The sequence below is a fragment of the Struthio camelus genome, chromosome 31, assembly GCF_040807025.1.
Source record: "Struthio camelus isolate bStrCam1 chromosome 31, bStrCam1.hap1, whole genome shotgun sequence".
In the NCBI taxonomy this organism is placed as follows: Eukaryota; Metazoa; Chordata; class Aves; order Struthioniformes; family Struthionidae; genus Struthio; species Struthio camelus.
Genome location: NC_090972.1, coordinates 3,748,126 through 3,775,975, shown reverse-complemented (window position 1 = coordinate 3,775,975; position 27,850 = coordinate 3,748,126). Strand labels below are relative to the sequence as shown.

At 49.4% G+C, this 27,850-nt stretch overlaps 1 protein-coding gene across 4 annotated transcripts; it reads left to right on the top strand.

The window, feature by feature from the left end:
• The first annotated feature begins 1,426 nt into the window (after window positions 1-1,426).
• Window positions 1,427-25,131, top strand: AKAP8 (A-kinase anchoring protein 8). 4 transcript variants are annotated; one of them, XM_068923021.1, is made up of 15 exons: window positions 1,427-1,579; window positions 7,231-7,269; window positions 8,315-8,347; window positions 9,369-9,455; window positions 10,203-10,494; window positions 11,733-12,339; window positions 12,804-12,948; window positions 13,370-13,414; window positions 15,925-16,021; window positions 16,907-17,048; window positions 17,691-17,784; window positions 19,141-19,271; window positions 20,710-20,805; window positions 24,077-24,722; window positions 24,962-25,131. In XM_068923021.1, exons 1-14 carry the CDS (start codon window positions 1,561-1,563, stop codon window positions 24,698-24,700), a joined length of 2,451 nt encoding a protein of 816 aa, XP_068779122.1. In that variant the 5' UTR covers window positions 1,427-1,560; the 3' UTR covers window positions 24,701-24,722; window positions 24,962-25,131. The 4 variants fall into 4 exon arrangements, with proteins under 4 accessions (XP_068779122.1, XP_068779121.1, XP_068779124.1 ...); XM_068923020.1 differs by having other exon boundaries at window positions 13,367-13,414; XM_068923023.1 differs by lacking the exon at window positions 9,369-9,455.
• Window positions 25,132-27,850: the final 2,719 nt, after the last annotated feature.

Here is a 27,850-nt window from a genome sequence, read left to right as displayed (position 1 = left end):
AGGCAAATCGGTGCGATGTCACCCTCTGAACCTGTGGTGTCAAGTATGCCGCTTGTGTTCACCATCGCTTACTCCAAACTGGGGCTAGGCCGCCTCTTTTGGGAAATCCGGCTCTATAAGTCACTGGCAGCTTTGCCTTCTTTTTCTCCAATTTTTTTTTTCTTAAAGGAATTTCCTTAAGTGATATTTCATTAAGTATTATTTATAACAGGCAAGGTCAGAATGACACAACCTACTTGCAACCAAATCATTCTTCCTTTTGTGGAGGAAAATTTCTCTTGCAGTTTGAAATAAAGGCGTGTTCTTCAGCTGTTTGCATTTTGGTTCTGGTACACAGGTCCAGAAAAGGACGAGGCAGCGCTCGCGAAGCGTGGGGCCCGAGTACAGCCAGTCCTTCGGCTGAACCGCTTCCATGCTGCGAGCGTCTTTGTGGTGACGGCTGGTTTTGGGGTACAGCCGCTCTCTCGTCAACCGTTTCCAGGTGCCGGATGCTGATGGTTGCTCTTAACCCTACTTTGGTTCAGGCTTTAGCCAAGCTCTTGTGATAAAGCAGCTGGGGCACCGGGGCTGAAGTTTAATCCTACCACAACCGCTCTTCCTCAGGCTGTGGTTTGAGGACAGTGGAAATGCAGCTGGAAGGCTCCTTCTCCTGCCACCTGAGGCAAAACACGTCATCTGGTTAAAAACGCCACGGTTTTTGGTTTAAAAAAAAAAAAAAAAGAAAGCCTGGATGAGTTAACTCGGGGCTGGAGGCTTTGCATCGGCCTTGCTCCAACTCCACGCCGGGGCGGTTCTCCCGGGATCTCCCACAGCGAGCACAGAACCACAGGTGCTGCTGGGGTCAGGGGTCACGGCTGGGGTCAAGGGTCAAGGCAGGGGTCAAGGGTCACGGCTGGGGTCAGGGGTGGGCAAAGACACAACGCCAAGGCTGAGGCCCGCTCTGTGCCACGGGGAGGGGGGGGCAGGGGTGAGGGGTCCGGGCCAGGCCCGGAGTTCTGGCTGGGGTCCCTAGTTGGGGACAGGAGGGGTTGGGGTCAGGGTAGGGGTCGGAGGTCAGGGGTCAGGGGCCGCCGCTTGGCTCAGGTCCAGGCACAGGCCTGAGCCCCACTGAGACCCCGGCTGCCCACCGCCCCACCCCACAATGCACCGCGAGCCGGCGAGCCCCGCGATGGCGGACCCTCGCCCCCCTCCCAGCTGCCGCCCAATCAGAGCGGGGTCCGGCCGTGATTGACAGGCGAGAGCGCGGGAACCAGCCCATGAGAGGGCGGTACGTTGCTACGGGAGAAGGCGCCTCCGCCAATGGGATGGGGGGAACCGACGCTAGCAGGGAGGGGGGGGCTCTGCCCAATGAGAGCAAGGGAGGGGAGTCGCGCCTCTGGGGGAGGGGGGAGTTCAGCCAATGGTAGGCGCGGAGGGCGGGGTTTTGGAGAGCCTCCAATAGGAAGCTTCGTGGGCGGATCCTTGCGGCGGGAGGTCCCAATGGGCGGCGGGCTCCGCGCGCCTGCGCACTGAGCGCTCAGGCGTGCAGTGCGGCGCCGTTGGCCCGAGGCGGAGGGAGACATGGATCAGGGATACGGCGGTAGGTGCGGGGCGGTGGCGGCGGCGGGGCGACGGGGCCCGGCTGGGCCCGCTCGGGCGGCGGCTCTGTCCCTCCCCGCGTCCTCACCGGGGCCGGCGCCGCGGTTCCTCACGGCGGGCGGGCGGGCGGGGGGGGGTCAACCTCCTGCGGGAGGCGTTAGGCCCGCCTCCCGTGTGGAGGGGACGCCGCTGATAGGCCCGGCGGCGCGTCCTTCAGCGGAAGCGCGCCGCGGATTGGTTGGGGCGGGCGGTGCGCGGGGTGGGGGAGGGGCGGCCGTTGGCGGTTCCCCGCGGTGTGCGGCGGCGGCGGCGGGGGGGAGGGGTGTGTGTGTGTGTGGAAGGGGTGGGGGAGGGGCGCGGGGCTCGCGGCGGCGGGGGGGAGGGGTCCGGCTCCCCCCTCCCTCCTCCCTCGGGGCGGGGGGCGGAAATGGAGCCGGTCCCATTTCTGAAGACGACACAAAATGGCGGCCGGGCGGCCCCTCCCCCCTCAGCCCCGTTCGGGCCCCGCCGCTCTTCCCCCACCGTCTTTTGGGGGGTGGGGGGGGGAAGCCACCGGGCGGGCCTTGTCAGCCCCTTCCCCAGGAGGATCCCCTCCACCCCTGGCTGCTCCCCGGGGCCGGGTAGGGATATCTCGGGCTGTCCTGAGGGAGGAGAGGGCTGCTGCCGGCCCCGCTGCTTCACCCTGACCCGAGTGAACGTGGGGCACTGGGGGAAAACGCACTTGCAATTCGGAGGGCCGAAAAGTCCTAGAAAACCGCCCAAAAGCGGCTCGTCAGGATCTGGGGGGACGGTGCCTCCAGTCCCACGAGTCTGATGGATACGACGATAGACGCGCCAAAACGTCTCCTCTTCGAATACGCTCTTTAGATGCCCGCTCCGATTTAAACAGATATTTCTTTACCAGCTAAGGTGCTTTTCCGAGGTAGCCCCCGGCGTAAAGGTGCAAAATGAAGAGAAAGGGAGTAGATGAGCCTTTTGAAATGCTGGTGACCACTGAAAGCGCGAGGAAAGTGCCGTTTCCCGCTAGGTTAGGCAAGCATTAAGTTCTTGTTATTGAGCGTCGCTGTTCTGTGCTAGCGACGGTGATGGGAGGTGGGAGAAGTGTTGTTCTTCACCACAGTGCGATCACGTTGCTTTCTTTAAGGTTAGTTTTGCTCTTCTAGCCCCTACCTTTGTTTCTAGGGAGCTAAGCTTACAGAACCGAAAGCAAAATGTTAAAAGCAGATACACACGTCCCACTCCAAGTGTAACAGCTTGATTATCTCACCACTTGTTTAAAATCCTTTATCTGAGTTCATTTAGATGCGAGCCAGTCCCTAGGTTTGGAAGGTAAGTGCTCGCAGCTGTAAAACCCGAAGCAACCCAAGAATCAGGCTGCCTGTTGCTTGTGTCCTCACCCCCTTGCACATGCATGCGTGTTTTGAGTCCCCTTTCCCTCTTTATTTCAAACTTCACTTGCGCTATCACTCAAATTCAAAGACACGGAGGTCCCACGAGGGCGGTTTTTACTTTGCTATTCAAATCGTTTCCTTAGTCACGTAACATAATTATGGCTGCTGCAGATGATACAGTATGCCTATTCTGCGTTTATTTTATCAAGTTCCTAGTACCTAGCGCATCGCTTGCTGCAGAGATCGTGCATAATACATTCAGACCTTGTTGATCTCGAAGGCAGACTTGTTGACAAGGTGCTCTTTCCCAGTTTCTCCTTTCTCTGTCTGCTTCCAGCTTTGTGGAGATCCGACGCCTGACATCTCTTTCATCATTAATTATGCCTTAAATGCTTGTAGAGCGTTTTACCAGTTTTTCGGGCATAACCGTTACACCAGCCTGAGTTCCCGAATTGGTGGCAGGGTTAAAAACATGCACAAAACAAATTTGTTTTGTATTTATCTCTGGAGGGGGGTAATTGTCACAGGTGGGCGCAGGCCACCTGCTATGAACCCAAAATGCAAAAAGTACCTTTGGGCCAAGAACGTGGTGGTTTGGCTCCTGAATGCCTATGGTATATTTATTAGCCAAGATGAAGTGTAGACATCTGCTTTGGAACTAGTCACCTGCTCTCCTTTAGAGCAAAACAGGCGCTTCTAGGGTGCGTTTCATCTCCTCTTAAGGTAAATGCCTTAAATAGGACGAGTGAGTCATGGTCTGGAAGCGTTGGTTTCTCTCCATTGACAACAGAGCGCGTCTGGATGACTACCTCAAAAGAGCTTGTGTTTAGACAAATGAAAGTTGCTCTAGAGTCTTATTTTGCCTGCTTCTGGCTTCCGAGAGTTAATTAACTATGTAAAAAAGGCTTGAATCTTCCTCTTATCTTGTAGAAATCGTAATAGATTAAAAAACAGTAGGTATGTTGCAGTTTTTATGGAAGTTCTACATGCATTTTTTTGGTATTCATAAGGTTATAAATTCATGGTGTTTTTTCTAGTTCTTGCACATCCAGATTTTTACAAGTTACTTCAGATGTAGCGAAATCGGTCTCTGTGTCCCCTCTCTATAATTTATTACACTTGCTTTACATGTTGAGGAATATTCCAAAGAATTGTACAATTCCATCTGAACTCATTTTTGGGAGACTGCATCCTTTGCAGTCCAGCAAATTAGACCCTTGTGTAGCATGTGATTTGTAGATGTAATTGAAGTACTTAGTGATTCTAGCAGAAGACAAGCTTTGTTCTCACCCGGTAAAGTCTTTGTTGAAATCAGCGGGAGAACTTAAACCAACTCTGTGGAATTCCTCCTTTCAGAAATAATTTCCTGCTGTTCGTCCTGGGCCCCAGCTTTTTCTTTTTCTTTTTTTTTTTCCCCCTCCTGTGGGTGTTAAACTGCAGCTCTCAGCGTTTCAAATACGCTGAACAAAGTAAACCTCTGCCGTTGCTCCGTGTTCTCTCGATACGTGCTGTGCTTGCACAAGTGCACCAAGTAAAATTTTTCCCATGCTCTTCCCCTGGTTTGGCCGGCCTTGGGAGCGTTCTCGGGAGGATCCCTCGGGGACCAGGACGCGGGGCACTCAACTCTGCAAAATCTGTTGCTCGGGCCCGCTTGGTGCCTCTGAATACCTGAGAGCCTTTGCGGTACTTCCGCCGAGCTGTTGTTTTCCTGTTCTGTGCTTTATTTTGCTGTTTGTTTCCCAAGCGATGGTGACAGTGTTTTGCTGTGTGAGGTTTTTGCTCTTGGGAATGCGTTGCCCTGCTGCAAGGGTGACACATACCTTCTCTGCTCCTTTGTACCGATTTGTTAATACCGGAGTGTTTTATCTAGCATTGTTTTACGTTTCAGTTCCAAAGGTAGATGTTCAACTTTTATCAGCACCCTCTTGAATTGCGTTGAGTGCTTGATGAGAGAAAGTTTGAGGCCCTTGCTTAACCCAGATTTCTTCGTTCCTATAAAAGAAAATTATAGTCATGACAATACCTGTATTAATACACCATGCCCTTTGTATTTGTAAGCGAAACGCCGAAGTATATGCATGCGATTGAAAGCAGGGCAGCTTTTATTATACGTAATCTGGAGATACGGCCTGTGAAGAGCCCGTGTTCCACCAAACAAAGCATTCGGGCTGTTTTCACTAAGGTACAGCGCTGCCTGTTGGACCACGTAACCTCCATCAACGTATGCGTTAGAGATGAGGCTGCGTTGTGGCATGCTAGGCTATTTTTGCCTTCTGTGTTTCTTATACCCAAGGCTCTTCATCAAAGAAGAGACCAGTCGCTTAAAATCAAAGGAGACTAGCTCACTCACAAAAAAAAATTCTGCTGTGGATTTTGATTTTTTTGCGATCGCGTGCGCTCGAGAGCGTGGGGACTGGTTCTAATTTTGGCGCTGCGACTGGCTGCTGCGTGAGCGACCGAATGACCTGCCCAGAGAACGAGCGTTCCCTCTCTGGCTTTGTTTCTCTTCCTGCTTTTGTCTGACCGCCAGTGTGCGTTCAGCGTGCATTTGGACGCTTGTGCCCGTCAGAACTGGGGGGGCCTGCCGTCGCTCAAAGCGATCGTGATACCCGTTTGCTCAGCGCTCCCTTTTCATGTGAGCAGGAGGTGAATTCTCAGTGCGCTCAAGGAGCGAGCTTTAAAACTCAACTGGGAATTTGAAGTCGGGAGGCTCTTGGGTGGTTGCGGGGACCTGCCTACGCGCTGCAGTTCGTAGGTCAGAGGCTTCCGTGCCCTTTAGCTTGTCCATCTCGGCTTGACCCTCCCCTCCCTACGTCCCCCCCAGGTAGCTGAAAGCCTGCGGCCCGGCCTGCTCCCGCTGGAAAGCGAAGCTGAAGAGGGTATGACTCAGCCTAGAAATGCAAACAGCGTGTGAAGGGGAAGAATTTTGTAATAAGGTTCCAATTTGAAAATCTGTTTGTTCTGTTTAGCTGCGCGCAGCTCCTGTTTTGCTGGCCGTCTGGTGCTGTGGTCTCCGTGAGAGCGGTTCAAAATGCAGTCGCCCTTATCTCTTCTATGATCACTGCTTTTTTAGAGGCACACCCCCCCCCCCAACTCCACGTTTGAGGAATTCTAGTATAGTGTGTGCTTAGCTTAGTTGCTTGAGGTGGGGGGGGGAAAGGGTTAAAAAGTGCCTGTGTCCTGTAGATCCTTGGTCAACCTGGAGCAGGTTTGTGCAGGGAGCTCATGTCTGCAAGATAAATGTTTTGCAAAATTGGTGGCTGGGTATAGAAGAGTGACTTAAATCAGTAGTCTGCCTCGCAGGAAGGAAGTGTGCATGCCTGTATTTTGGCGTGGGCAGGCTCTGCCTCAGCCTTGGGTTAGGGAATACTTGGAGGAAGAGGGGGTTATTAAAGGGAAGAGAAACTAGGGATACAGTGGGGGAAGGGAAGGCCGATGGGGAGAAGTTTGGGCTAATGCAGTGGGTGTAGAAACACTCTTATCTGTAGCCAGGCAGCATTAGTTTTGCTTCTGGGCTAACTTCTTTTTTTTTTTTTTTTTTTTTTTGGATCAGAATAACTTATATGAACTAAGTACAGGCAAATTTTTCTTTTTCTCCTGTAGTGACAACCAAGACTCCTTAGATTTTAAGAGCTTTCAGTGAAATTCCCGACTATATTGCTTTAGTTTTCAAAAGTTATTTTGGGAGAGGCTCTCGAGGTTTCATTGCTAGTTGGGGAAGCACGGAGCTTGTTTCTGTCCCGAAGCTGGCAGATGCCTTTTCAGCAGGTTGGAGTTTGCCAAGCCTGTTGCAGGTCTTTTGGGGCTTTCTTAGTGCTTGACTGTATGTACCTCTCCGCAGCTCACCTATAAGTATAATTTTACTGGCAAATGCAGCCATCCTAGGAAAAGGTACCTTTTGCTGTATAGCATCATCTGGACTCGACGCCTCTGCTGATATAGTTTGCCAGAGGTGACGGTGGTTCGCGTCTTGGCTGGAGGTAGTGACATCAGGTACCTTTAGAAATGATTTTTTCTTTAGAAACACACCACGCTTTTTAACTCTCTATCTCAAACTGTCTTGTTGCACTTTAGACTGCTAAAAACAAATTTAATCTGGAACAAAGAGTTTGTCTGGGCTTCAGGTGCATCTCCCAAGCAATAAAAGTACAAGTGCAATTAAGCGCTCTATGGGTTTTAGGGTATAGTAATGCCATAGGTAACTGGATAAAACACCCAATCCCTATAATAGCTCAATTTTGTTTGTTTGTTTTTTTTCCAGGATATGGCACCTGGAGTACTGGGACCACCAATACTCAAGGTAAATTTCATACATGCATTTATATGTAATGTACTGGGTATATATTTCAGAGTTATAACTTCTTTCTCTCTGAGCAGAGTACTGTAGTGCTGTACTCCTTTTTTTGTTGACGTGTAGCCTTCGTTCTCCTCTACCTAGTAACTCTGTGCTTGTGGGGTTTTTTTTGTTTTTTGTTTTTTTTTTTTAAGTTTCATCCCATCATCTCATGCTGTACTCTAATTTCTACCTTCTGGGGGTTGCCTATTGGAGGAACTACCTTAGAACTCGCCTCAATCTTGCGAATGACTGATAATGGGCTTTGTTTTATCACATGGGACTTATTAAAACGAGATGAAATTAAAATGAAGCATGTCCTGAAGTATTTGCCAGATTGAGCTCTCTCTGAACTTCTCTCTAGCCTAGACAATAGTGGAAGAAGCAAGATGCTTCTGCAAGTAATATAATCTTCCTGAACGGATTTGCCTTTGCCACGGTTTCGTTGCTGAGCAGATGTTGAAACTGAAACTATTTACACCAAATTGCAGCCTGATTTCTGAGTTGTTACTGCTTCCTGGCTCAGACCTAGAAAAATAAGACCGACTGTGGTCCTGAACCGTTCTGCAGCTCCTCTGTGTGAGGCTGTAGCTTGAGGTGAGAAAGGAACCGCAGGTGATTAGGGTCTCCTGTTACCCTGATGGGTCTGTGCTAAGAATAGCACTTCAGTACTGAAACACAGACATTCAAACTCTGCACAGGTACTATGGACGTTTTACTAGAGATTTTTTTTTTATTTTATGGAATCATTTGCATGTTTAAAACTGCAAATATCAGACATTTGGAAGTGTTAATGAAGAGTGTTTTTCTTTTAAAACAAAAAAGTGTATATTCCATTTCATTTTCATAAGTAGCTCTTGGAAGTACTAGCTTCTTTCTTTCCCATTCTATACAAAAGTATACATAGTATTTACAAGCATTGGCTGGAATTATGTGTGTTTAGTTGTGAGCTCGTGACTTCTATGATTTGTTGCTTTTAATGCTGAAACAGTCTTTCTTTTGCCCTCTTAAGGTACATATGCGACAAATGCGACAAGCTGGCAAGGTATGTGTTAAATACATTGTGTGTTCAGCTGTTTCTATGCTTTCCTCAGCCTCTTGAGTTGGCTTTAACGTGTGGAACTGTTTCCCAGCTCGCGGGCTGTCTCTGCTTGGAAATTAAAAGTATACAAAGATGTGCTTTTAAGCTGCTTGTCCTTGCTAGTTCTTCATGGTGCACTGTTAGAGCATCTGAAGTGCAGAGCAGCTTCCAAGAGAAGCCCTCAATTATTTTTACCTTGCTCCATGATTACGAGCGTTTTTCTTCTTTTGCTGAAGAGAAACTTTGTTCTGGCTAGAAGCCAACTTTTGAAAACTCATTTATCTTGTATCTCTGTTTCTTGTTTGATCTGGGATAGCCAGATGTGTGTGTTAATAAAATAATACTGATGAGGTTCCCCCCCACCCCCAGAACCCCAAGGTTTGCCCTTGTTATTCCAACATCTTGATGGTAAACAAATGCAGTTGTCCACGTGTAAGCTATCACTCCCTCAATAAACCATCGTTTGTGTTTCTGTAATAGATCTTTCCTCTTGGAGCAATGTTTAGTTAAGTAGCCTTGATTTGAATTGTATGGCTGTTTTAGGCTATTCTTAATGCCTTCCCAAGAGCATAGCTAATACCTGAGCTCCTTTATGAAATAGTGTTTCTTTAGCCCTCACTATAAAAAATTGAATATTGCACTGCACCTGTGGCTGTAGATTCAAACCTCCCAGGTCAAGTCATGAGCAAAAATGAGGTGTGTGGGGTGGTTTTTTTTTTTTCCTTCTATTGTTTCTCCCTTTGTGAGGCCTGGGAGCCCAAGTCAAGGACTAACACCCTATTGTGCTAGGTATTATGCAAATACAGAATAGAAAGGCAGTCCCTGCTCCAGAGAGCTTACAATCTAAACAAAAACAAAAGTCACCAGATGGAAACAGGCAGATGGGGGGAATACAAAGAAACAATGAGGCAATGTCGGTAGGTCAGCACAATAGGCAGCGGTATCAGTGCGCCAGTGGCCTTAACTGTTGTCAATTTTATTGTAGGCATCACGGCAAAGGAGAATTATGAGGGATCTTCATGGCACACTTGGCAGTCACTTTACGAGAGCCCTAGGACTGACATGTCAAAGGGTATGACAGGTCAAAAGCAGCAATCGAGGAGCTGTGAGAGGAAGCTCGCTTTTTTTAGCGCAGGGCTCAGGACACGTTTCTCTTCAGAGTGTGCACAGCCCTGGGTGGCGGTCTGGCGAGTGGTGGGTGTAGAGTTGTTACAAGTTTTGTCGGGCACACATGCACGTCCCTTATTCTGGATCTTTGGGTTTGCATTAAGCGTGACGCAAGCACGGCTGTAGTGCGTTGCTTTTTCCTCAACGTTATGGTATCTTACCACAAGGTGGCTGGCTTTATGCTCTTTACTCGCTGCTTTTTTTCTTTTTTCTTTTTTCTTTTTTTTTTTTTTCTGGTTAAACTATTTCATAGCTTTAGTCGTCTTTGCTGGATATGTGGTTATGTGCCCAGCAGTGTGGTCCTCTTTGGTATTTTTGCTGGGCTATACAACACAGATGGCTTAGGCTGACAGATGACAGAGTCCAGCAAGGCACACCGAGCTTGTCCTAAAATTTCTACTAGGGCCAGTAGCGCTCCATTTCCTAGCAGTTAAAATCACCGGAAGGAACTCTTGGTCCTTGAGCTTTTAGGGTTAGGGAACAAGAAACTTCTGACTCTTGATGTTTTTCACTTTAAGAAAGCAGATTTCCTTTAAGGAGTAAAGCCCAGCTGCAACCTTGCCTGGTAGGGTCCATAGCATCTAAACCCTTCTTCCAGAAACCTGTGTCTTTATGATACTGTATTTACATTGATTTTCTTTCTTTTTGCCAGGCTATGAAGGCTATGACTATTACAATACCCAAACCACCGCTGCTAATACAGCGGCCACGTACAACTATGCTGCAGCAGCTGCTGCCACCTCCAGTTCTTGGGAAACTCCCAAAACTTCTGATATGAGCATGAACGCTGATGTCAACACCAACATGCCCGTCGCGTCGTACAGCACCGAAACTGGGGCAAACGAGAACTCAGATTCCATCATAGCCAAAATTAACCAGCGTTTAGATATGCTGTCAAAGGAGGGCAGCGGTGGAACAGGCGAAGGCATGGAAGACCAGGAGAGGTGACTGTTCTTGCACTTGTTTCTTTTATAGTTTTAAAAACAAAACAAAAAGAAATCTCCCATTGCTGAAACTTCAGGTTAAACTGTTGTAATTGCATTGGCATGATTCAGCATTTGTTGTTGAGAAAACAAGCTTGGTTGCATGCTGTTACTTTTTTTTTTAACCTATCCTGATTTTGTTTTAATACAATATATATGTGTGTGTATATGTGTATGTATGTATCTAGCATTAGAAGCCACTTCTGTTGTTGACTATCTGTAAAAATATATTATTTCAATTTTTTATTTTTGGTTTTTAGGTTTCTTTAAAGTATCTTTTCACCTGCATCTGTTTTTTTTTGTCATGGCTATCTAGTACATTTTTTGTCCCACTGTGTTAAATTATGCCAGTCTGGAGAGTTGTTTCCTATCGGTGCATGCTTTGCTGCTCAAACAGTAACGCACATCCTGGCAAGAGTTACCAAATAAATGAAGCTTTGCTTTTCCCTGCCATTTTGATGCTTGCTGCTTTGGTCAGCCAAGATTCTGCCAATTATTGCTTATCTGCATTAATTCCATACCCGGAGACACAGCTAAGAGTTTCCTCTTAAAGATGGGGTTGTTTGTTTTCTCTTGTCAGGTTCTCCCTGCTGTTAGATCTGCCTGCAGGCTGGACAAAACCCTGGAGTTTGCCTCTTTCTAGCAAAGAGGTGCTTTTTAGCTTTTTACAGGGCTTCTCTTTCAAGCCAGTAATTGTGCTTTTGTTCGTACCAGTGTCTAGTTGTTTTGATGTTCCTTTTTTCTGCAGCTGAGATTCTTTACTAGGTAGTATGTCCCCTTTCAGTTCTAAATTGCTGACCCTGAAGTTGAGAAGCAATGTTTTCTTTTTGGCTTTACCTCTGTGTGGGTTGCAGTGGGGAAGCTTTTGGGATCTGCTTTTCAACTGATAAATCATAATTCGAACTGATTTGATGCTGTAGTGCTATATAGCTAGTAAGGTCATGACGTCTCCAAAGGGTTTCTGTTCAGATGTTTGTGCAGAAAACACAATTTTTGTTTGGTTGGGTTTTTTTTTTTTTTCCTAAGCTTCCCGAGACTAAGGAAAAGGTGATGTGGAATGAAAGTAGTAAGCAGGGTTTAAAAAAAAAAATTTCTTCTGGCTAAAAACATTTGGCTTGTGATAATAAATAGATACAAATGACTGTATGAAGCGTGGGACCGTTATTCTAGCTGCTGACCGTTCTCTTCTTGCTGTGCAGCTCTTTCAGATTTGAGTCTTTTGAATCGTATGACTCGAGGTCTTCAATGAACGACCGTGACATGTACAGATCTGGCTACGATTACGGAGAAGTGGGAACTGATCGGAACGATTCCTTTGGGAGCCAGTTTGACAGCCGCAGGGATCAGCCTCGCAACCGAGGAAACAACTATGGCCTCATCAGAGGAAGAGGGCAAAACCGTGTTCAGAATCGGGGGCGTCTTAATGCTTTCAATCGCTCTGACCACTTCATGCCCTCCTCAAGTACAGAGCGCCTGTCGGCTCGCTGGAATGAGTTGAACTACATGGGTGGGCGTGGGATGGGTGGTCCCGGTCCCAACAGGCTCCCTTCTCTCTTCTCCCAAGCCCTTGTCCCCGACTACGGCGACTATGGAGATTATGGTGATTATGGTGACTACGGCGACTATGGAGATTATGGCGATTATGGCGACTACGGCGACTATGGGGACTATGGAGACTATGACTATGGCATGATGGGGATGTCGGGCATGGGAATGGGACGGTATGGTAATATGCCGTATGGAATGGGGAGGCAACGAAACAGAGACAGAGTGAGTACAGTGCCGTGGCACCTGAATACTCTCATGGTAAGTCGGTGCTGTCACCGTTTTTCCTGTAGAGCTCCGGTCAGCTTGCTTTTGCTCCTGCGGTCAGCCTCAGTGCTAGGCTTTGCTGATAACCTGCAGAATTCAGTTTTCTAGAGAAGCACCAGTCTGCCTCAGGTTGCTTCCACCTCTGAAAAATTTAAGTCCTCCCAGGCAGAGCAAAGTGTCAGCCAGCTTGCACGTACCTGTGGTGTTTTTTTTGCAAATAAGATAGAGCCTCTGAATACTTACCCCTTCCAGAATCGGCTCTGGAGGGTAGTGGGACGCTAACTTGTTTGTTCAATCCAGCTAGAAGTAAGGCAGCAAATCCTTTTATAGTTAGATAGAAGTCTCTGGGGTCGTGTGGGCTTAAACTGTTTGGGGAGGTATAGCAGAGGGGTGGTATATTTTGATAAGTTCTTTGGTACGTAGGGCTGATCAGGGTGACTGATTTCTTCTGACTCTAGCCCAAGAGGAGAGGTTTCCGCAACCGTTCAGGAGGGCGATCAGATAGTGAAGGAGGCGGACGCAAGCGAAAACAGTCCCAAAGCGGAGATGAGCCAGACAGCAAACAGGCAAAGACTGACAGCGAAGGAGACGACACTGAGAATGGTACGTATTTGTCTTCGTACTCTAATATTAGTCGTTTTTCCCCCACGTTTTTAAGTGTTCTGTCTTTCAACTGACTGTTAGTTGTTAAATTTCAACGCTATCGGACTCGTTAGTCCGTAGCATTGCTAATGTTGTAGTACTCCTGTAAGTGCCTCCTCGTGCACGGTCTTTATAGTAGTAGTTTATGGCCTAGAACAAAAGTAACGCCCGAGGTAGGCATCATGAAAGTAATGACAGTTGGCAGCAGAGGCTGACTGGCAAGGAGAAAACAGCAAGCAATTTGATGTCTTCACTAGGGTTTTGAGCCATTATCCCAGTACTTGATGACTTACTAGATGCCAGCAGGCTCCCTTGCAGTCTTAAGCGTGAGGAAATACTTCCCCCAACACACCAGCTAAATGATTTTTCTTGTGTGCAGCAGATGAGGGCGAAGGAGAGGAAAAATCAGGAGATGAAGCTGACAAAGGTGTAAGTAACTTTTTTTTTTTTTTCCTTGACGTCTTTGTGGCAAATGTGGGAGCATTTAAGCGCTATAGTAGTCTGTTCTCTTGACGGTGTCAAGGGCAAAATTTTAAAAATTATCTAGAACTAGCATTCTGAACACTTACATTCTGAAAGTATTTGTTTCTCATAATTTCCCCATGCCCTTCAGCAAGGATTACTGGCAGATTCATTTGCACAGAGGTGCTTTTGCCAAGGTCCTAAAAGCACCATAGTGCAAGATTTGGGACACTGCCCCTGTACTTCTGCTCCTGGCTTTACTAGTGATTCTCGTTAGGTCTAAGTTCGAATTAGGGGTTGACTTCTTTACTCTCTTTGGTTTGTTTACCGGGTTGGATGGGGGTCATTGTCATTTGTCTAACGTGGCTTGTGACTGCACGTAATCTTTAGTAAGGTGTTTCCTGGAGGGGTGACTCTTCTGTGAAGTATTTAAGTTTTGACAGTGAGAAGCAATACTTAGTCGTTTCACACATCGGGTTACATCTCGCTGTTATTTTGTAAAAGATGTGATGATAAATGTTGACATTTAATCCCCAAATGACCCAATCCTTCCTCTGCTCTACAGTCTTGCTGGTGGCAGGGTAGAGTGTGAAACTTCCAAATCACAGTAAATGACAGCGGTGCCCTTTTGTTGTTTTTGTTTTCCAGGAGAATGGGAGTTGTGGCGATTTGGCAAAGGAAGGTAGGGTGGCTCCCGCAGCGTGCAGGCCTCCTGTGAACTGGATGTACTCCAAATCGGTGTGCTTTGCCTTTTGGCACTATCTAGAGTTTGGGGGGGGTTTTTGTGGTTTTTTTTTTGTTTGTTTTTTTTTTTTTTGGTCAAAAGCTGATGCAGCCCCTGCTGTGACCTGTTAGGCAGTTGGTCCAGGGCTCCGGTAGGGGTGCCACTGCCTATCTTGGCTTTTTTGCGGGGTACTAATGAAGTAGCTGCATTGCTTCTAGGCTTCTTCATATGGACCGTTGCTGCCTGTACAAATGGATAGGGAGACATGAAGTCTTAGCCGTAGCATCAGTTTATCTTCCTGCCCTGCTTGGATGAGGGTGGTGAGGAAGCGCGCATCTAGCCACAGGGCAGAACAAAACCAAAATTGTCATAAACCGCATCGCTTTCGTGGTGGCTTCGGTAGCTATGCTAAACCCTGTTTTTTTTCAAATAGCTGGGACTAAATCAAAGTATATCAGAAGGGTCACTTAAAACCTTGATGGTCCGGAGTATCTGAAACCACTTCAGCTGTCTTTGGATTTAATTCTTTGGAGTTTAGAACGAGATTGTGCCCCACTTGTAGGAGCTGTGTGCAGGGGGACGCTGCCTCTGTGAGTCCTCATATTCATTGGCAGTGGTTTGCTTTCAGGAAAAACTTAGCTTGAACGTGTTGATCACATTCTCTTGGCCTGTTTGGGTCTTTGTTTTATGACTTAAAGATTCATTCTCTTGGTTTTAGGATTTATCTAGCTCTTTTGAGCTCTGTATGTCACTGTGAATTTGAAATTATGACTGTTCTGTGAGACTATAAAGCAGAGGATGTTGAGCTTGTTACTTGCTGAAGTGGAGACACGTGCAATAAATTGATTATACTTTTTAGTTAGGACACATCAACCCTGCGCATGTTTTACCTTTATGGAGTGACTTGGGGGAACAGCATGAATGGCTGCTGTTGCCACTTTTAGATCATTCTCAGGATTGAAACTGAGATGTAGTTGGATGTTCAAATTTTTGTTGAAGCCTCCCGCTGATAACCAGGTCTTGTATTCCTTTACCTGAAGACATTGCAGGTGAATTATTACCTGAGCGTGTTCTGTGAGACCGATAGACCTTGGCCCCAGTAGCCACAGCTTTCTACCCTAAAATATTGCGGAGATTAGGCCAGCTGGGTCTCTGCCGCTTGTCCTATATTTATCAAAGCTATGGGGAAGGCAACATAAGGAGTATACCAAACTGTCTTAAAGAAGCAGAACTACTGCTCAGGCACTAATAACATCTGTGCTGCCTTTTGTTACTTAATCTTCCCAAGAAGCTTTTTCAGCCCTGTGGCAAAGCAGACAAAGAGGAAGAAAAGAGAGTACAGGGAGAAATAATAGCTCCTCCCAAGGAAGTGAAAGAGAGCGCTGTCTCTGCAGCAAAGCTTCTCTGGCACCGTGAAAGTCATGACTCTTGTGACCGTTCTTTCCAGTAACGGCATGTCTTGTTGCTGTCCAAAAAGACTTGAGTTATTGTGGGAACTTGAGGGTGTTGGAGGACAATGGTTTTGTAATAGCTGCTGGAGACCTGAAAAAGAGGCTGCTGCTTACCTGTGGTCAAGAAGCTGACTTGTGGGAGGGAGGGAAAACAGAAGAGCTGCCAGAGACCAGGAGAAGTTATGACTGCCTGAAACCGAGGGTAAATAGGAGGCTAACAAACTGGGGTCCCAAAATATCTCAGCCAGCGAAGTGTGTAGACGTGAGCTGTTATGCAGCAACTCTGAATTTTTTCCCTAGCATCTGGAGATGGCTGTGAAGATGATGATGAGGAGGTGAAAAAGAAGAGGGAGAAGCAGCGGAGAAGAGATAGGATGCGTGACCGAGCAATGGACAGGTAAGAGGAATGACAAGCTAGTCCCTTGCCAGCACTTCTGTGAATAGTTATTGTAATATTTGAATTGTCCGTATAATATTTAGCTAGACTCTTCCTCTATTCCTCTGTGCAGTTGTGGGAGAAATCTGAAGTGCTAGAGGATCATGTTCTGGGGCTCTACATTCTGATTTCAGCTTTTTTTTTTTTTTTTTTTTTTACTTTTTTCCTCCCCTTCTTTTGTATATGTATATTCTTCTAAAATGAGGGGAATACTGTGCTGTTTTAAAAAAATAAATAGATAAATGTATAATTCTAAATACCAAAGAGTATAATGAGTGGCTATGAGATGCAGCTTTGCTACTTAAGTAATACGGTAAACGATCTGAAGACAGACTAACCAGTTTGTGGTCTTCCGTGACATCTTAAAAGCTGTGTTGGATCAGACAGGTTGTCCGTCTACCCCAGCATCCCACCTGACAGTGGTCAGTGAAGGGTGCCTAGGGGACATGGTAGTGATATGTCCCCAAACGCTCAATCAGCATCCAGGGTTTTTATAACTCGGGGATTTCCCAAGCCTGGGAGAGTGTTTTCGTATTTAAGAGTGTTGAACTGATCTCCTGCCCTGTGATTTTTGTCCCCTTGCTTTTAAACCCATGCAGGGTTTTAGCATATGTTCCTGTAATGTAACTTCCTCTTCTATGGAGAAATAGATACTGTTTAATCCCTGTAGGTTACAAAATGATTATGAAGGTGCGCTACGAAGTATAATATAATTGGAGTAGCGTGGCGTTTTGAATCTTGAAGAGAAAGGTGATAGGTGGAAAACTAGAATGGAGGGTGACAGTCTTGATCTTCTCATTAAAAGTTTAACTTGTTCCTGATTTGTGGTACGATTGCTCTGCGTAGAATCCAGTTTGCCTGTTCTGTGTGCAAGTTCCGCAGTTTTGAGGAAGATGAAATCCAGAAACATCTACAGAGCAAGTTTCACAAAGAGACCTTGCGATACATTGGTACCAAACTTCCAGACAAAACTGTTGAGTTTCTGCAGGTATGTGGTAGCCCAGTGGTTTAACCTTTCTGTGACTTTTCTGATACTTTAGGATTTCCACACTTGTGTGATGAGTGGAAGGGTTTATGATTTCATTCACCTATAGCTCCTGCTTTGTTGGCTCACATCACTTGTATCCCTTGAGGACATCGGTTGACGTGATGTGGTTTCTCGTGCGTTGTCATGCAAATAACTTTCCCTTCCAAAGGGAATTTAAACAGAAAAGCCAGGAATGAATATTGTGTAAATTGTCCTCTCCTTCCTCTGGCCTAGCTGTGTAGATGGCATGAGAGATGAGGGCTGGGGCGTTTTATTTCCTGGATGCCAGGTGTTTTGGAGCTGTTGAGTGGCATCTGTCAAGCACTTTGTCTCCCTCAGTGCTCCTTAAAAATACGAACCTGATGGTGACAGGAGAATAGGCTTCTAAGAGGTGCCGAGTTTAGCTCTGATTTGGATTGTTAGGTTCTTGCTATGGTAGAGGTGACAGGGGAAGGGGACAAGAAAACATCTGGCTCATCTAGTCAGTTAACTAACTGCAATCTTCCTTGGGTTTTCTGAAGAGATCTCACTTTCCTTCTGTGCTACTCGATCATATCGGTGAGTTGTGTGGAGGCTAGTGAGTTCTGTCGTCTTCCCCTCTAGGAGTACATCGTGAACAGGAATAAGAAAATCGAGAAGCGTCGTCAGGAGCTGACTGAGAAAGAGGGCACAAAACAGAAGCCAGATCCATTTAAGGGTAGGTAGCCGTGTCTGGAGGCCGAGCGTGGACGCCTGTGTATGTAAGGATCCGTTGTGGCTCAGGGCTACCGTGGGCAGGGGGTGTTTGTACCCTGTTACCTGTTGATAATAGCAGATGGATCAGGTGTTAAGCAGGCCCTTGGATGCCCAAGCGTGGCTACTCCTTTAGCGGAAAGCGGCCACCTTTCTCTAATCTTGTGCAAACTGAGAAAAAGGGATTGTCCCCAAAACACAGGAGTGGGACAGGCTGGCTGGTAGGGCTTAATAGCCTGCCGGCAGCTAAAAAGAGGGGAAGCAGGACAAAATGGGCCACCCGGGTCCTCTGTAAAGAGCTGCAAAGAGAGAGGTGAAGTACCTGCTGAATTTCCCGTTTACCTACAAAATTTGCCAGAACCTCGCAGAAATTTGCCAGAACTCCGCCTCAGGTGCTGGGTGTTAAGCTCCGGCCAGCTTTGTGAAATGAGTCCCCTTTTGGGAAAGGGAGAATGCCTGTCCTCACTGAAGCTTCCCAAACAGTAGGTTCATAAGACAGTTGCAGTGGTACAAATGTTAAAATAGGTGGAGAGTGAAAAGCTCCTCAAAGATTGTTGGCTTTGTGGTCGTTCAGTTAACACGGCTTGATCCTGTGTTCACTTCTAACGTTAAAAAAAACTTTTGAAAGCAGTGAGGTTGATTCATTTGGGCTTTGGCATAAAGTGAGATGAGAAAAATCCACTTAGCCTGATCAACACGCCTTTCTCCCATATAGTCTGTACCACTCAGCCGCAGAAGGACGTTTGGTCCAAATCTGGGAGGCTGGGCCTGTCGTGGTGAATGTGGTTTAGTTAAGCCACACGTGGACTCCAAAATGAGCGCGCAGGCTTTTAGATGGAGAATCTGAGCATAGGTAGAAAGAAGGGATGATCCTAAAGCTGGGGGAAACTTCAGTTGTCCGTTCCACTTTTGTGACTTCTGAATCAGAGGCTGGGAGGGGCAGGCTGGTTTCAACTAGGACAGAGGAAAACAGGGTTCAGTTCCCGGCTTTGCCTCAGGTAAGTAAATTGTTTTGTGCCTTGGGCTGTCACCCTAAACAGCCTCTCTTCCTCATGCACTTGGGTCCTGCATTGGTAGGCTCTGTTTAAGAGCAGAATAACTGATGACTTCTCTCCTCCTTGACTTAGAATAAGGTATGTGATTTTTGTCTCCAAAAGGAAGGCAGAAACAGCAAGGAATATGAGTGCTGAGTTAGCATGTTGGCTGTGACCATGGCTGTTATTGGGTTAGAGGGGGTGGAAGCGGGCCCTTCTGCTGGACATTAGCCAGGGGAAGATCTTACTTGCTTTGAATTTTGGCTGACGTCTTGTCGTTGCTGTAGGTATTGGCCAGGAACACTTCTTCAAGAAGATTGAGGCAGCTCACTGTATGGCTTGTGACATGTTAATTCCCGCACAGAACCACCTTCTCCAGAGGCATCTGCGATCTGCAGATCACAACCGAAACCGCAGAGTAAGCAACCGCCCTTGCTTCTTTTCACTTCCAAACCGGAGTGTTTAATCTTTGCTGAGAGCCTAGGTAAGGGGATATCAGTCTGGGCTTGAGGTTTACTTGTGGCGTTGGCTTGATTTACTTTGCAGCCTCTTAAAACATGCATTCTCTGATCAGAGCGCAACAAGATGAGTCACTAAGTGGGAACTAATGGGAACTACCAGGGGTTTGTGGGATGCTGGTGGATGGCCTATGTGGGGGTTTGTTCTTTTGTAGGGAAACCTGAGGAGCTGAGCAAATGCTGGGGGTGCGTCTTGGAAGTGGGAGGGACAATGCAAAGAAGAGGTTATATTGAAAGAGAGACCCCGTCTTTTCCTTTGTGCTGAGGTGTTAGCAGGGTACATCAGTGATTTTTGTAATGTGAACTGCCAGTAGGACCTGAAGCTGTTGTCTTCTCACTGGCCAGGCTTGGGAGAAAATCCTCTGGGTCAGGAGTAGTGTTTGGGGTTTGCACTTTCCAAACAGACAGGGCCAGATCCACCATTACGATTGACTGGTCTGTGACGAACACGGCTTCACGGAAATATCCAGTACCCTTTCCTTTCCCTTTGGGGTCAGACTGCTTGACGTTCAGGCATATTATATAAATTTGCAGAATAAATGTTCTTAATTTGCTTTCTAAGACTCTTTAGATCAGCTCTGAGGGAACATTGAGGGCACTTGGGGAATTCAGATATAATCAGCGTCTAAATTGGCACAGCTGTAGAGGGGCTTTAAGACAACTGGGTCAGTCCAGTCCCAGGTTGATGAGGGGCAGTGGAAGGGTTATGCTGGTAAAAAGAAAGGAAGGAAGCAGCAGGCTTTTTTTGTTATGCAGTGTAATCGTGGCTGACCAACTCGAGCTGTTTTGCGTCTTTGGAGAAAACGTTACAAGCTCTGCAAAACCAGCCAACCCCTCTGGAAGATGTTCCAGGCTCCGCTCCCCGGTGGTTGTGGAGCTGCCTTAGCTGCCGGTAGCGCAGAAGCCTATGAGGGTTGTCATCTCTCGATGCAAGTGCAGATTAGGAGAGGGCGAGGTTCGGTCGGAACAGAAACACGCAAGTCCCTCAGAGTAGTCTTCATCTCCGCTGTCTTCAAACATCTAACACGCGCGTTGCCTTCTGCGTAGCCATCCTGGACTCTTCCACGCTGAGGATTGTTGGATGTTTGGGGGATGTTCCAGCTGATGGTGCTGAAATGCATTTTTTTTCAGGGCTCGGGTTTGCAGACGAAGTGCTGGTGCTCCCTTGCCTTGGCAACTGCCCTTTGCGACCTGCTCTGGGGAACTGGCTAGAGTGAGAGATTGAGTTTTCCGAGCCTTGCTGAGAAGGAGGGAATATAGCATCTCGAGCCAGACCCCGGTAAGAACTCTTCCCCTTTCGGACTGGCCCAGTAACCCCAATGTTTCTTTGCTTTTTAGATGGCTGCGGAGCAGTTCAAGAAGACTAGCTTGCACGTCGCCAAGAGCGTCCTCAATAACAAACACATTGTCAAGATGTTAGAGAAGTACCTCAAGGTGAGTGAGCGAGAAAGTCGTCAACTCGTGCAGAGTTGCCGGAGCAGTGGGGGACAGGCTCCACCTTGGTCCTGAATGCTGGAGTAGTGCGGAGCACAGAGCCGAGTATCACTGCGTGTGCTGCATGTTGGTCACAGAACACCCTGCTACGTACGTTGGGGAGAAGCGTAGATTCCACTCCGCTCTCTTATCTGTAGTCTAAATCTTGGGTCTGGTTTCTTTTCTCTGTAGGCGGTTTACCACTTCTCATGTTTTTTAACTTGCAGACTGTACCTACTGTAATTCCCAGGCGCATGTAGCTCAGTTATGAAACCATCCAAACGGAAACATAATTCAGAGACACAAATAGCAAAAGGAACTCCAGTGCCCGCACGCCAGCCCTCAAGCAGTGGCCTGGGGGCCAGGTTCACCCCAGTGCAGAGAGCGAGCGTGCGGGCTGGGTAGCCACCAGTTGAGTCCCGCAGGACTTGAATTGGACTTGGAAGGCTCCTGGGCCCCCCGCTAACTCCACCCTGCACCAGGGTGAATTTTACCCGGTGTAAACAGCTGGGCTCCGCAGCACTCCCAGCAGCTCAACCGAGTGACAGAGCGCCAGGGGCATCCAATTCCTGTGAGCCGAAACGCTCCCGCTAGCCCCCTCCTCTTCCCTTGAGATCCGAGCTGGGAAGTGGCACAGAGCACCCCAGCCGATCTTCACTGTTGAGACGGAGCACGAGGAGAGGGCAGGGCCTGCGCCAGGTAGGGTTCGCTAGGCCCAAACCAGCGCTTGGAATGGCAGAAAGAAGCTGGAAGCCAGCGCAGTCTTCAGAGCATGGTGGTAATATGTTCCATGCGGAAGCGCCGCTGAGCGAGCGAGCGGGCGGTCGCGCGCCGCCCCCCTGGCCGTTTCCGGGCGGCCTTCGGGGGGATGCCCGTGTAGAGCGCGTTGCGGTAATGCAGTCTGGAGGTGGCGTGGGTGACGGGCGAGGTCCGCATCTGAGAGGAAAGGTCGCAACCTCCTTGCCACGCGAAGATGAAAAGAAGCGCTTTTGGCTACTGCTGTTACCTGGAAGTCCAGGAGCAGCCCAGGATCCGACAGGACCCCTGTTTGCAAACTTGGCTGACAGGGCAGGCACACCCCCCTCACACGGGGGAGCAGATGTTTCCCCTGTCCCACCGGCATCACTTTGGTCTTATCCGGATTGAGCCTCTGCCAGCTAGCTCTCATCATGCCCAGTCTCTGCTAGCCTCTAGCAAAACTGCGACTCCACCCTCTGGGTCCAGTGAAAGAGACTTTGAGCTGAGAGTTGTCAGCGTATGATGGCACTGCAGCCAAGTGATGAGGCTGTCTCCCCTAGCGGCCTCTCATACACGTTGAACAGGAGGGTGACATAAAACCCTGCGGTACCCCACACGAGAGAGCCCTCGGGGCAGACGAGCGTTTGCCCGGTGCTACCCTCTGGGATCTCTCAGAGGAAAGAACGGAACCACTCAAGTGCAACTCCGTCTACCCCTGCCAGGGTCCGCAGGCACGTCAACAACACCTCATGATCAACGGTATCAAAGGCTGCCGGCAGATCTAAATGAATCAGCATTGGGCACCTGACCTTTGTCCATCGGCAGGAGGAGATCTTCGACCCATCCCAGCACGGTCTCCGTACCATTCCCAGGTGCAAAACCAGACTGAAAGGGGTGGAGGAAATCTGAGGATTCCAGGTAATGCCAGAGCTGCCTCGCCAAAACACTCTCGGCAACCTTCCCCAAGAAAGGAAGGCCGGAGACAGGGCGATAATTGACAAGACTGTCAGCATCAAGAGATGATTTCTTGAACGTGGGCCTAACGATTCCTCCTCTGAGGGATGCTGGGCACCTCGCCCTTCCAAAGGGAGGCCGTGACAGTCTCCACCAATAGTGGACTTCATATCCCCCGTAGATTTTACCAGCGATAACGGACATGGGTCCAGATCGCAAGGTATAGCCTGAAGTTCCCCCCTATCCTCCAGAACCTCAATAGGTAAGACTGGCTGTCTGAACCGCAGCCAGAGAAGATTTAACATTGTGTTTGTCCTCCACCTGCATGGATCTGCTCTTGTGGAGGCAGCCAATCTGGTCTGAATCTCTGATCGATCTGGTCTGTGAGGCAGAAAAACGCACGAAACCCTTTTGACTAGCGAGCAGAGACAGCCTGGGTTTCCTGGGCTGTCCGTCAGCGGCGTGCCTCCGCTTGTCAGGACATCACAGACGCTGTGGTGGAGTAGGAGAACTTCTCTCTCCTGGCCTCCAGCACAGCTGTGGCGGGAGAGTTCCGAAACTCTTGGTCACGGTCGATCAGATTTCAGGCGAGGTTTCTGCCGCTGGCATGCTGCCCTCCTCCCTTCACATTTCATCTGTTGCAGGCCATCCGTCCGCGTACCTTGGTGACCTGTGAGGAAGGGAGAGGGAGTTTAGAACCACGCTTTGTCCTCGGTCGTGGCACAGTGGCGCCTACTCTGTGGCAGGGCCAACGCTAGGGTCCTGCGCCCACTGACCGTACAGTGCTCGCCCCCACCTAACTCTGAAACGCAAGCAAAGCCAAACAAAGTGGGCCCTGCCCCGATGGGGGCAGTGGTAGGAGCCGGTGTCGGCCTGAACGCAGGTAACGAGGTCGAACCCTCAGGGCCTCGATCTCCCGAGGAGATCCCTGCTAGCGCGTGGTGTGGGACGCACAGAGCGAGAGCCTCGTACCGGGGCTGCCAGGGCTGTGTGTACGCGAGGTTAACGTTAGTTACGTTGCTTCCTACATCTGGATTTCTTGGTCTCCAGAGAAGGGCGATAGGAAGGCCTTGAGTTTGCTGATCGTCCCACACCTCTCCCGCTGCGGGGGAGTTCTGTGCACCCAGCTGGGACCAGACAGAGGTTGAGGAATTGTTTTTAACGGTCTCCGCGAGCTGAGTTCCTCCCAGCCGAGAGCACAGCTGATGGCCCGGGCTTGCTCTCGCAGGTATCGCAGCACACACAGTCCTTCCTTAGCATAGGAGCCCTCCCTGGTACCCGCGTGCTGAGCGGGGCGCGGGAGATCTATGCACTCCAAGATGCAGGATTCGAGCACTCTCCTGGGGCGCTTCTCTCGCTTGAAAGGTTAGCACGCGCAGTGTCTATAGCAGCTTTGGGGCTTGACACGATGGATTTCCACGATTGAGAATCTTCCGTTTCCAATCGATTTCAGTTGCAAACCTCTGCTTTTCATGTCTGAGGTTCTCTCTGCCTCACTACGGTGCAGTGACTCTTCTCTCTTCCCCTCTCTCTTCATCAGGGCGAAGATCCGTTTACGGACGAAATTGCTGACCAGGATGTGGATGAAGCGGAGGCCTTGGAAGGTGGCGATGGAGGTGGGGAAGGAGCAAACGAAAACGCTACTGCAGAGACTGCCCAGACGGAGGAAGGAGGCGTTGGGGACCCAGGCGAAGCTACGGATGTGGCTAAAGCAGGAGAAGAAACGGAAGGTGCTTCGGAAGAATTGTCTAAAAACGAGGAGTTTCTTAAACACGTGGGGGAACAAGATCACCCGAAACAGCTGCTGATGCCTCCTTTCCTGCAAGATGAAGACCAACTCGAAGCAGAGGACGCAGCAGAGGATGCGACGGCCGAAGCAACTTCGGAGGCCGAAGCAACTTCGGAAGCTGAAGCAGTGGCGCCCTCGGAAGCAGCCGTAGAGGCAAGCTCAGAGGAGCTGCCTTCAGTTCCAGAAACTCCCCAGGAGCCAGCAGCTTCCACAGAAAGCAAAACTGATGGCTGGGCAGCCAAAGAGGAGGAGGAGGAGGAGGAAGCTGCGAGTGAGGCAGCTCCAGCTGGATGCAGTGAGCAGGAGGAGGAAGAAGAAGAGGAGGAGGAAGAGGAGGAGGATCCACCAGCAGCTGCTGAGCCGCAGCAAGAATAACTCTGTGAATGTTTGTGTGAAGGTGATTGTCCCGCACTGTTGTATAATCCATTATTTTGATTTTTTTTAATTGTTTGTTTTTTTTCTCCTCTCTTATTGAATGCAGTATCTGAATGTGCAGTGCCAGAAGCGTGGCTGGTTTTGGTTTTTATTCAAGGGGAGGGACCCAGCTGCTCTGTTGTGGGAGCAGGCGTGTGCTTAACTTGTCTTGTTCTGTAGACTTGCTTAGTTCTGCTTTCGACGTACTTTTTTTTTTCCTAGGTTGAAGACTGCAGGAAGCTGTACATTCCCTGAGAAACACTTGAGCTGCCTCACCACCTTTTTGAATTTTAGAATTGAAAAGCTGGGTTTGCAAAATAAAGCCGTGATTAGAGCCTGACAGCTGTTTGGTTTTTAAGCACAGCAATAAAGCTGTATGATTTCTTGTGTGACAGAGACTTGGTCCTTTAATGATCTCCCATCCTGGTAATACTTAGAATACCGTATTCTTCCCCGTAGGGAATATTTATTTGTTTACTCCCTGGAAAGGAGATGGTTGGTTGTTGGGTTTTTTGTCATGAAATGCATTAACTTCATCTACCTCCACTAGTGCATGAGAACTAGGGTCCGTAATTGGGTTTTTGAGTACCAACTTGATTACATCTAGAAATCAGGCCGCTGTTTGTGCAGAGAACCGCTCCAGCGATTTACTCGGAGCGAAGCTTCAGTGAAGCCCGTTTTCCCTGACGCAAGTTTTAAGGTCAGTCGTCTTATTCAGGTTCAAAACCCGGCTGCCAAATGTTGTCGCAGGATTAACGAAGCCGTATCAAGCTCAGCAAATTAGGTGCTGACTTGTTATTAAATGTTATGATCTATGCTTGTGGTATGAAGTGTTTGAAGTCTGATACAGACCCTCTACCATCTGGAATAAACCCAGAGCTTGAAGTTGCAATAAACTTCCAAACCTGAAACAAATCTCCAGTTGTGATTGAGTTGCCGACGAGGCGTCCGCTGGAGCAATACTAGAGATTTCTAAAACAGGAGCCAGGGGCTCTGTCTCTGCATTTCTGTTCTTTTCTGATTTACCCCCCCCCCCTTTTTTTTTTTTTCCTAAAGACCCACCACAGGCAGCCTTGCAGGCCAAAAAAATAGTTTTCCTTGGAAGGTTGCACTGCGAGTCAGAGCGAGGGCTTCAGCTGGTGGCGTTCCTGGGATCTGCCGCAAGACCAAGCCACTGAGAGCCGCCGTAAATCCCGCGCCGGAGAGCTGGAACGTGCGGCGGAAGCCAGCGAGGTTTCCAAGCTGAGCAACACGCGCACCTCAGCTCGCCAAGCTGCTGCTTGGCCCGGCTCTCTGCCCTCTGCGACTGTGCACCTCTGGAGGACCGCCGCCAAAAAAGCCGACATCCCAAAGTACCGAAGTTGGACGAATCCAAGGTACGAGAGGGATCGGCGTTCTTCCAGCTCCGGCCGCGGGGGTTGCGGTGTCCATCTCTGTGAGACGGAGCCCTGGCTGACATCCTGTGACCCTCACGCTGTCCCCCGGCCAGGCGGGAGAAGGCAAGCTGGGTGCAGGGCAGAAACTGCTGGGGGAGAGCACTGCACTGCTACTGGTGTGCCAGGGCGTTGGCAACTGCTCCGTGTGCTGCAATTATACTGTCCTGCACTGCTAACGAGCCACCTCAGTGCTGCTCGTGAACCATCCCTGCAGTGGTTATGAGCAGCTAATGCATTGTAGATACATGCTGGTACTGCTAATGAGCTGCTCTGCTCTGCAACTACACCCCAGCACTGCAAGTACACCTCAGTGCTGCTCACGACCCACCCTGCGCTGCTTACAACCTGCTAATGCACTGCAGATACACTCTGGCACTGCTCGTGCACCACCACTGCACTGTAACGAACTACCCTGCAGTGCAAGCGCACCCCAGTGCAGCTAACGAACCAGCCTGCACTGCAAATGCACCTTCCAGCGCTCAACGAACCACAAATGTATTGCTAACGAAACACCCAGCACTGCGAATATGCCCCAGTGCTAATGAACCACCCTGCACTGCAAATGCACCCCAGCATTGCTAGTGAACGACCTCAGCACTGCAAGTACACCCCAACACTGCTAACGAGCCACCTTACACTGCAAATATACCCCAGCACTAACGACCCAGCTCTGTCCCATTAAAAATGCATTGCAGTTGCACTGTGACACTGCTAATGACACAGTGGGCACTGCTCATGCAACCTGTACACACTGTGGGTGATACCTAGGCCCTGCACAGGGAACGTGCCCATTCCTGCACTGAGTTCAACCCTGGCCTCAGCCCTCGCCACCCTGGGGAGCTGTTGGGAGGGAGCCCGGCGGGGCGGTGGCTGCCCTTGGGCCTGACAGAGCATCCAGGATGTGACGTTCCCCCGCAGCCGCAGAAGGCCATGGGTGCTGGGGGTGGCCCACAGGCACCCAGCCAAGGCCAGGCCGTAGCGAGGAGCCAGAGCTGGGCCCGGGGCCAAGGGGCGAAGCCCGGCACAGCCCCGACGTGCCGGACTTTGCTCTTCGAACGCGTCCTGCCGATAGCGCGGGGACAAGGGTCGAGTCGAGGCCGGCCACGGCCGGGGCAGCGGGTGCAGCGTGGCCTGCGCGGGCTCGGGCACGGCGGGGGTGGAGGGGCCCCTCCCTGGTGTAGCTCTCGCTGCCCCCGTGCACTGTGTCCCCTGCGTGCAGTATCCCCCAGCGCAGTGCGTCAGCCCCACGTAGTGCGTCCCATGCAGTTTTATCACCCTGTGCAGTGTCCCCCAGTGCAGCGTGTCCCCCAGTGTAGTGCGTCCCTGATGCAGTGCTCCCATGCAGTATATCTCCCTGTGAGGTGTCCCCCCTCTGCAGTGCCCTAGTGCAGTGTGCCCCCATGCAGTGCCCCCATGTGCATTGTACCCCCTCTGCAGTGCCCTAGTGCAGTGTGCCCCCATGCAGTGCCCCCGTGTAGTGTATCCCCACGCAGTGTCCCCCACACAGTGTGTCCCCTGTGCAGTGTCTCACCCCATGCAGTGCATCTCATTCCCTAGTGCAGTGGCCCCCACCATGTTGTGCATCTCACCTCCACTCCCAGCCCGTGTCACTCCCCCTGCTTGGGCAGTGGGGCTCACCCCTGCACTCCCTAAAGCAGTGTGTCTCCCCCAAGCA

Excerpts from the sequence above, each read along its gene's own strand:
- AKAP8 (XM_068923020.1), top strand. Across the intron at positions 12,340-12,803 it reads GGCACCTGAATACTCTCATG|CCCAAGAGGAGAGGTTTCCG; the intron begins GTAAGTCGGTGC and ends TTCTGACTCTAG. Across the intron at positions 17,049-17,690 it reads AAACTGTTGAGTTTCTGCAG|GAGTACATCGTGAACAGGAA; the intron begins GTATGTGGTAGC and ends CTTCCCCTCTAG.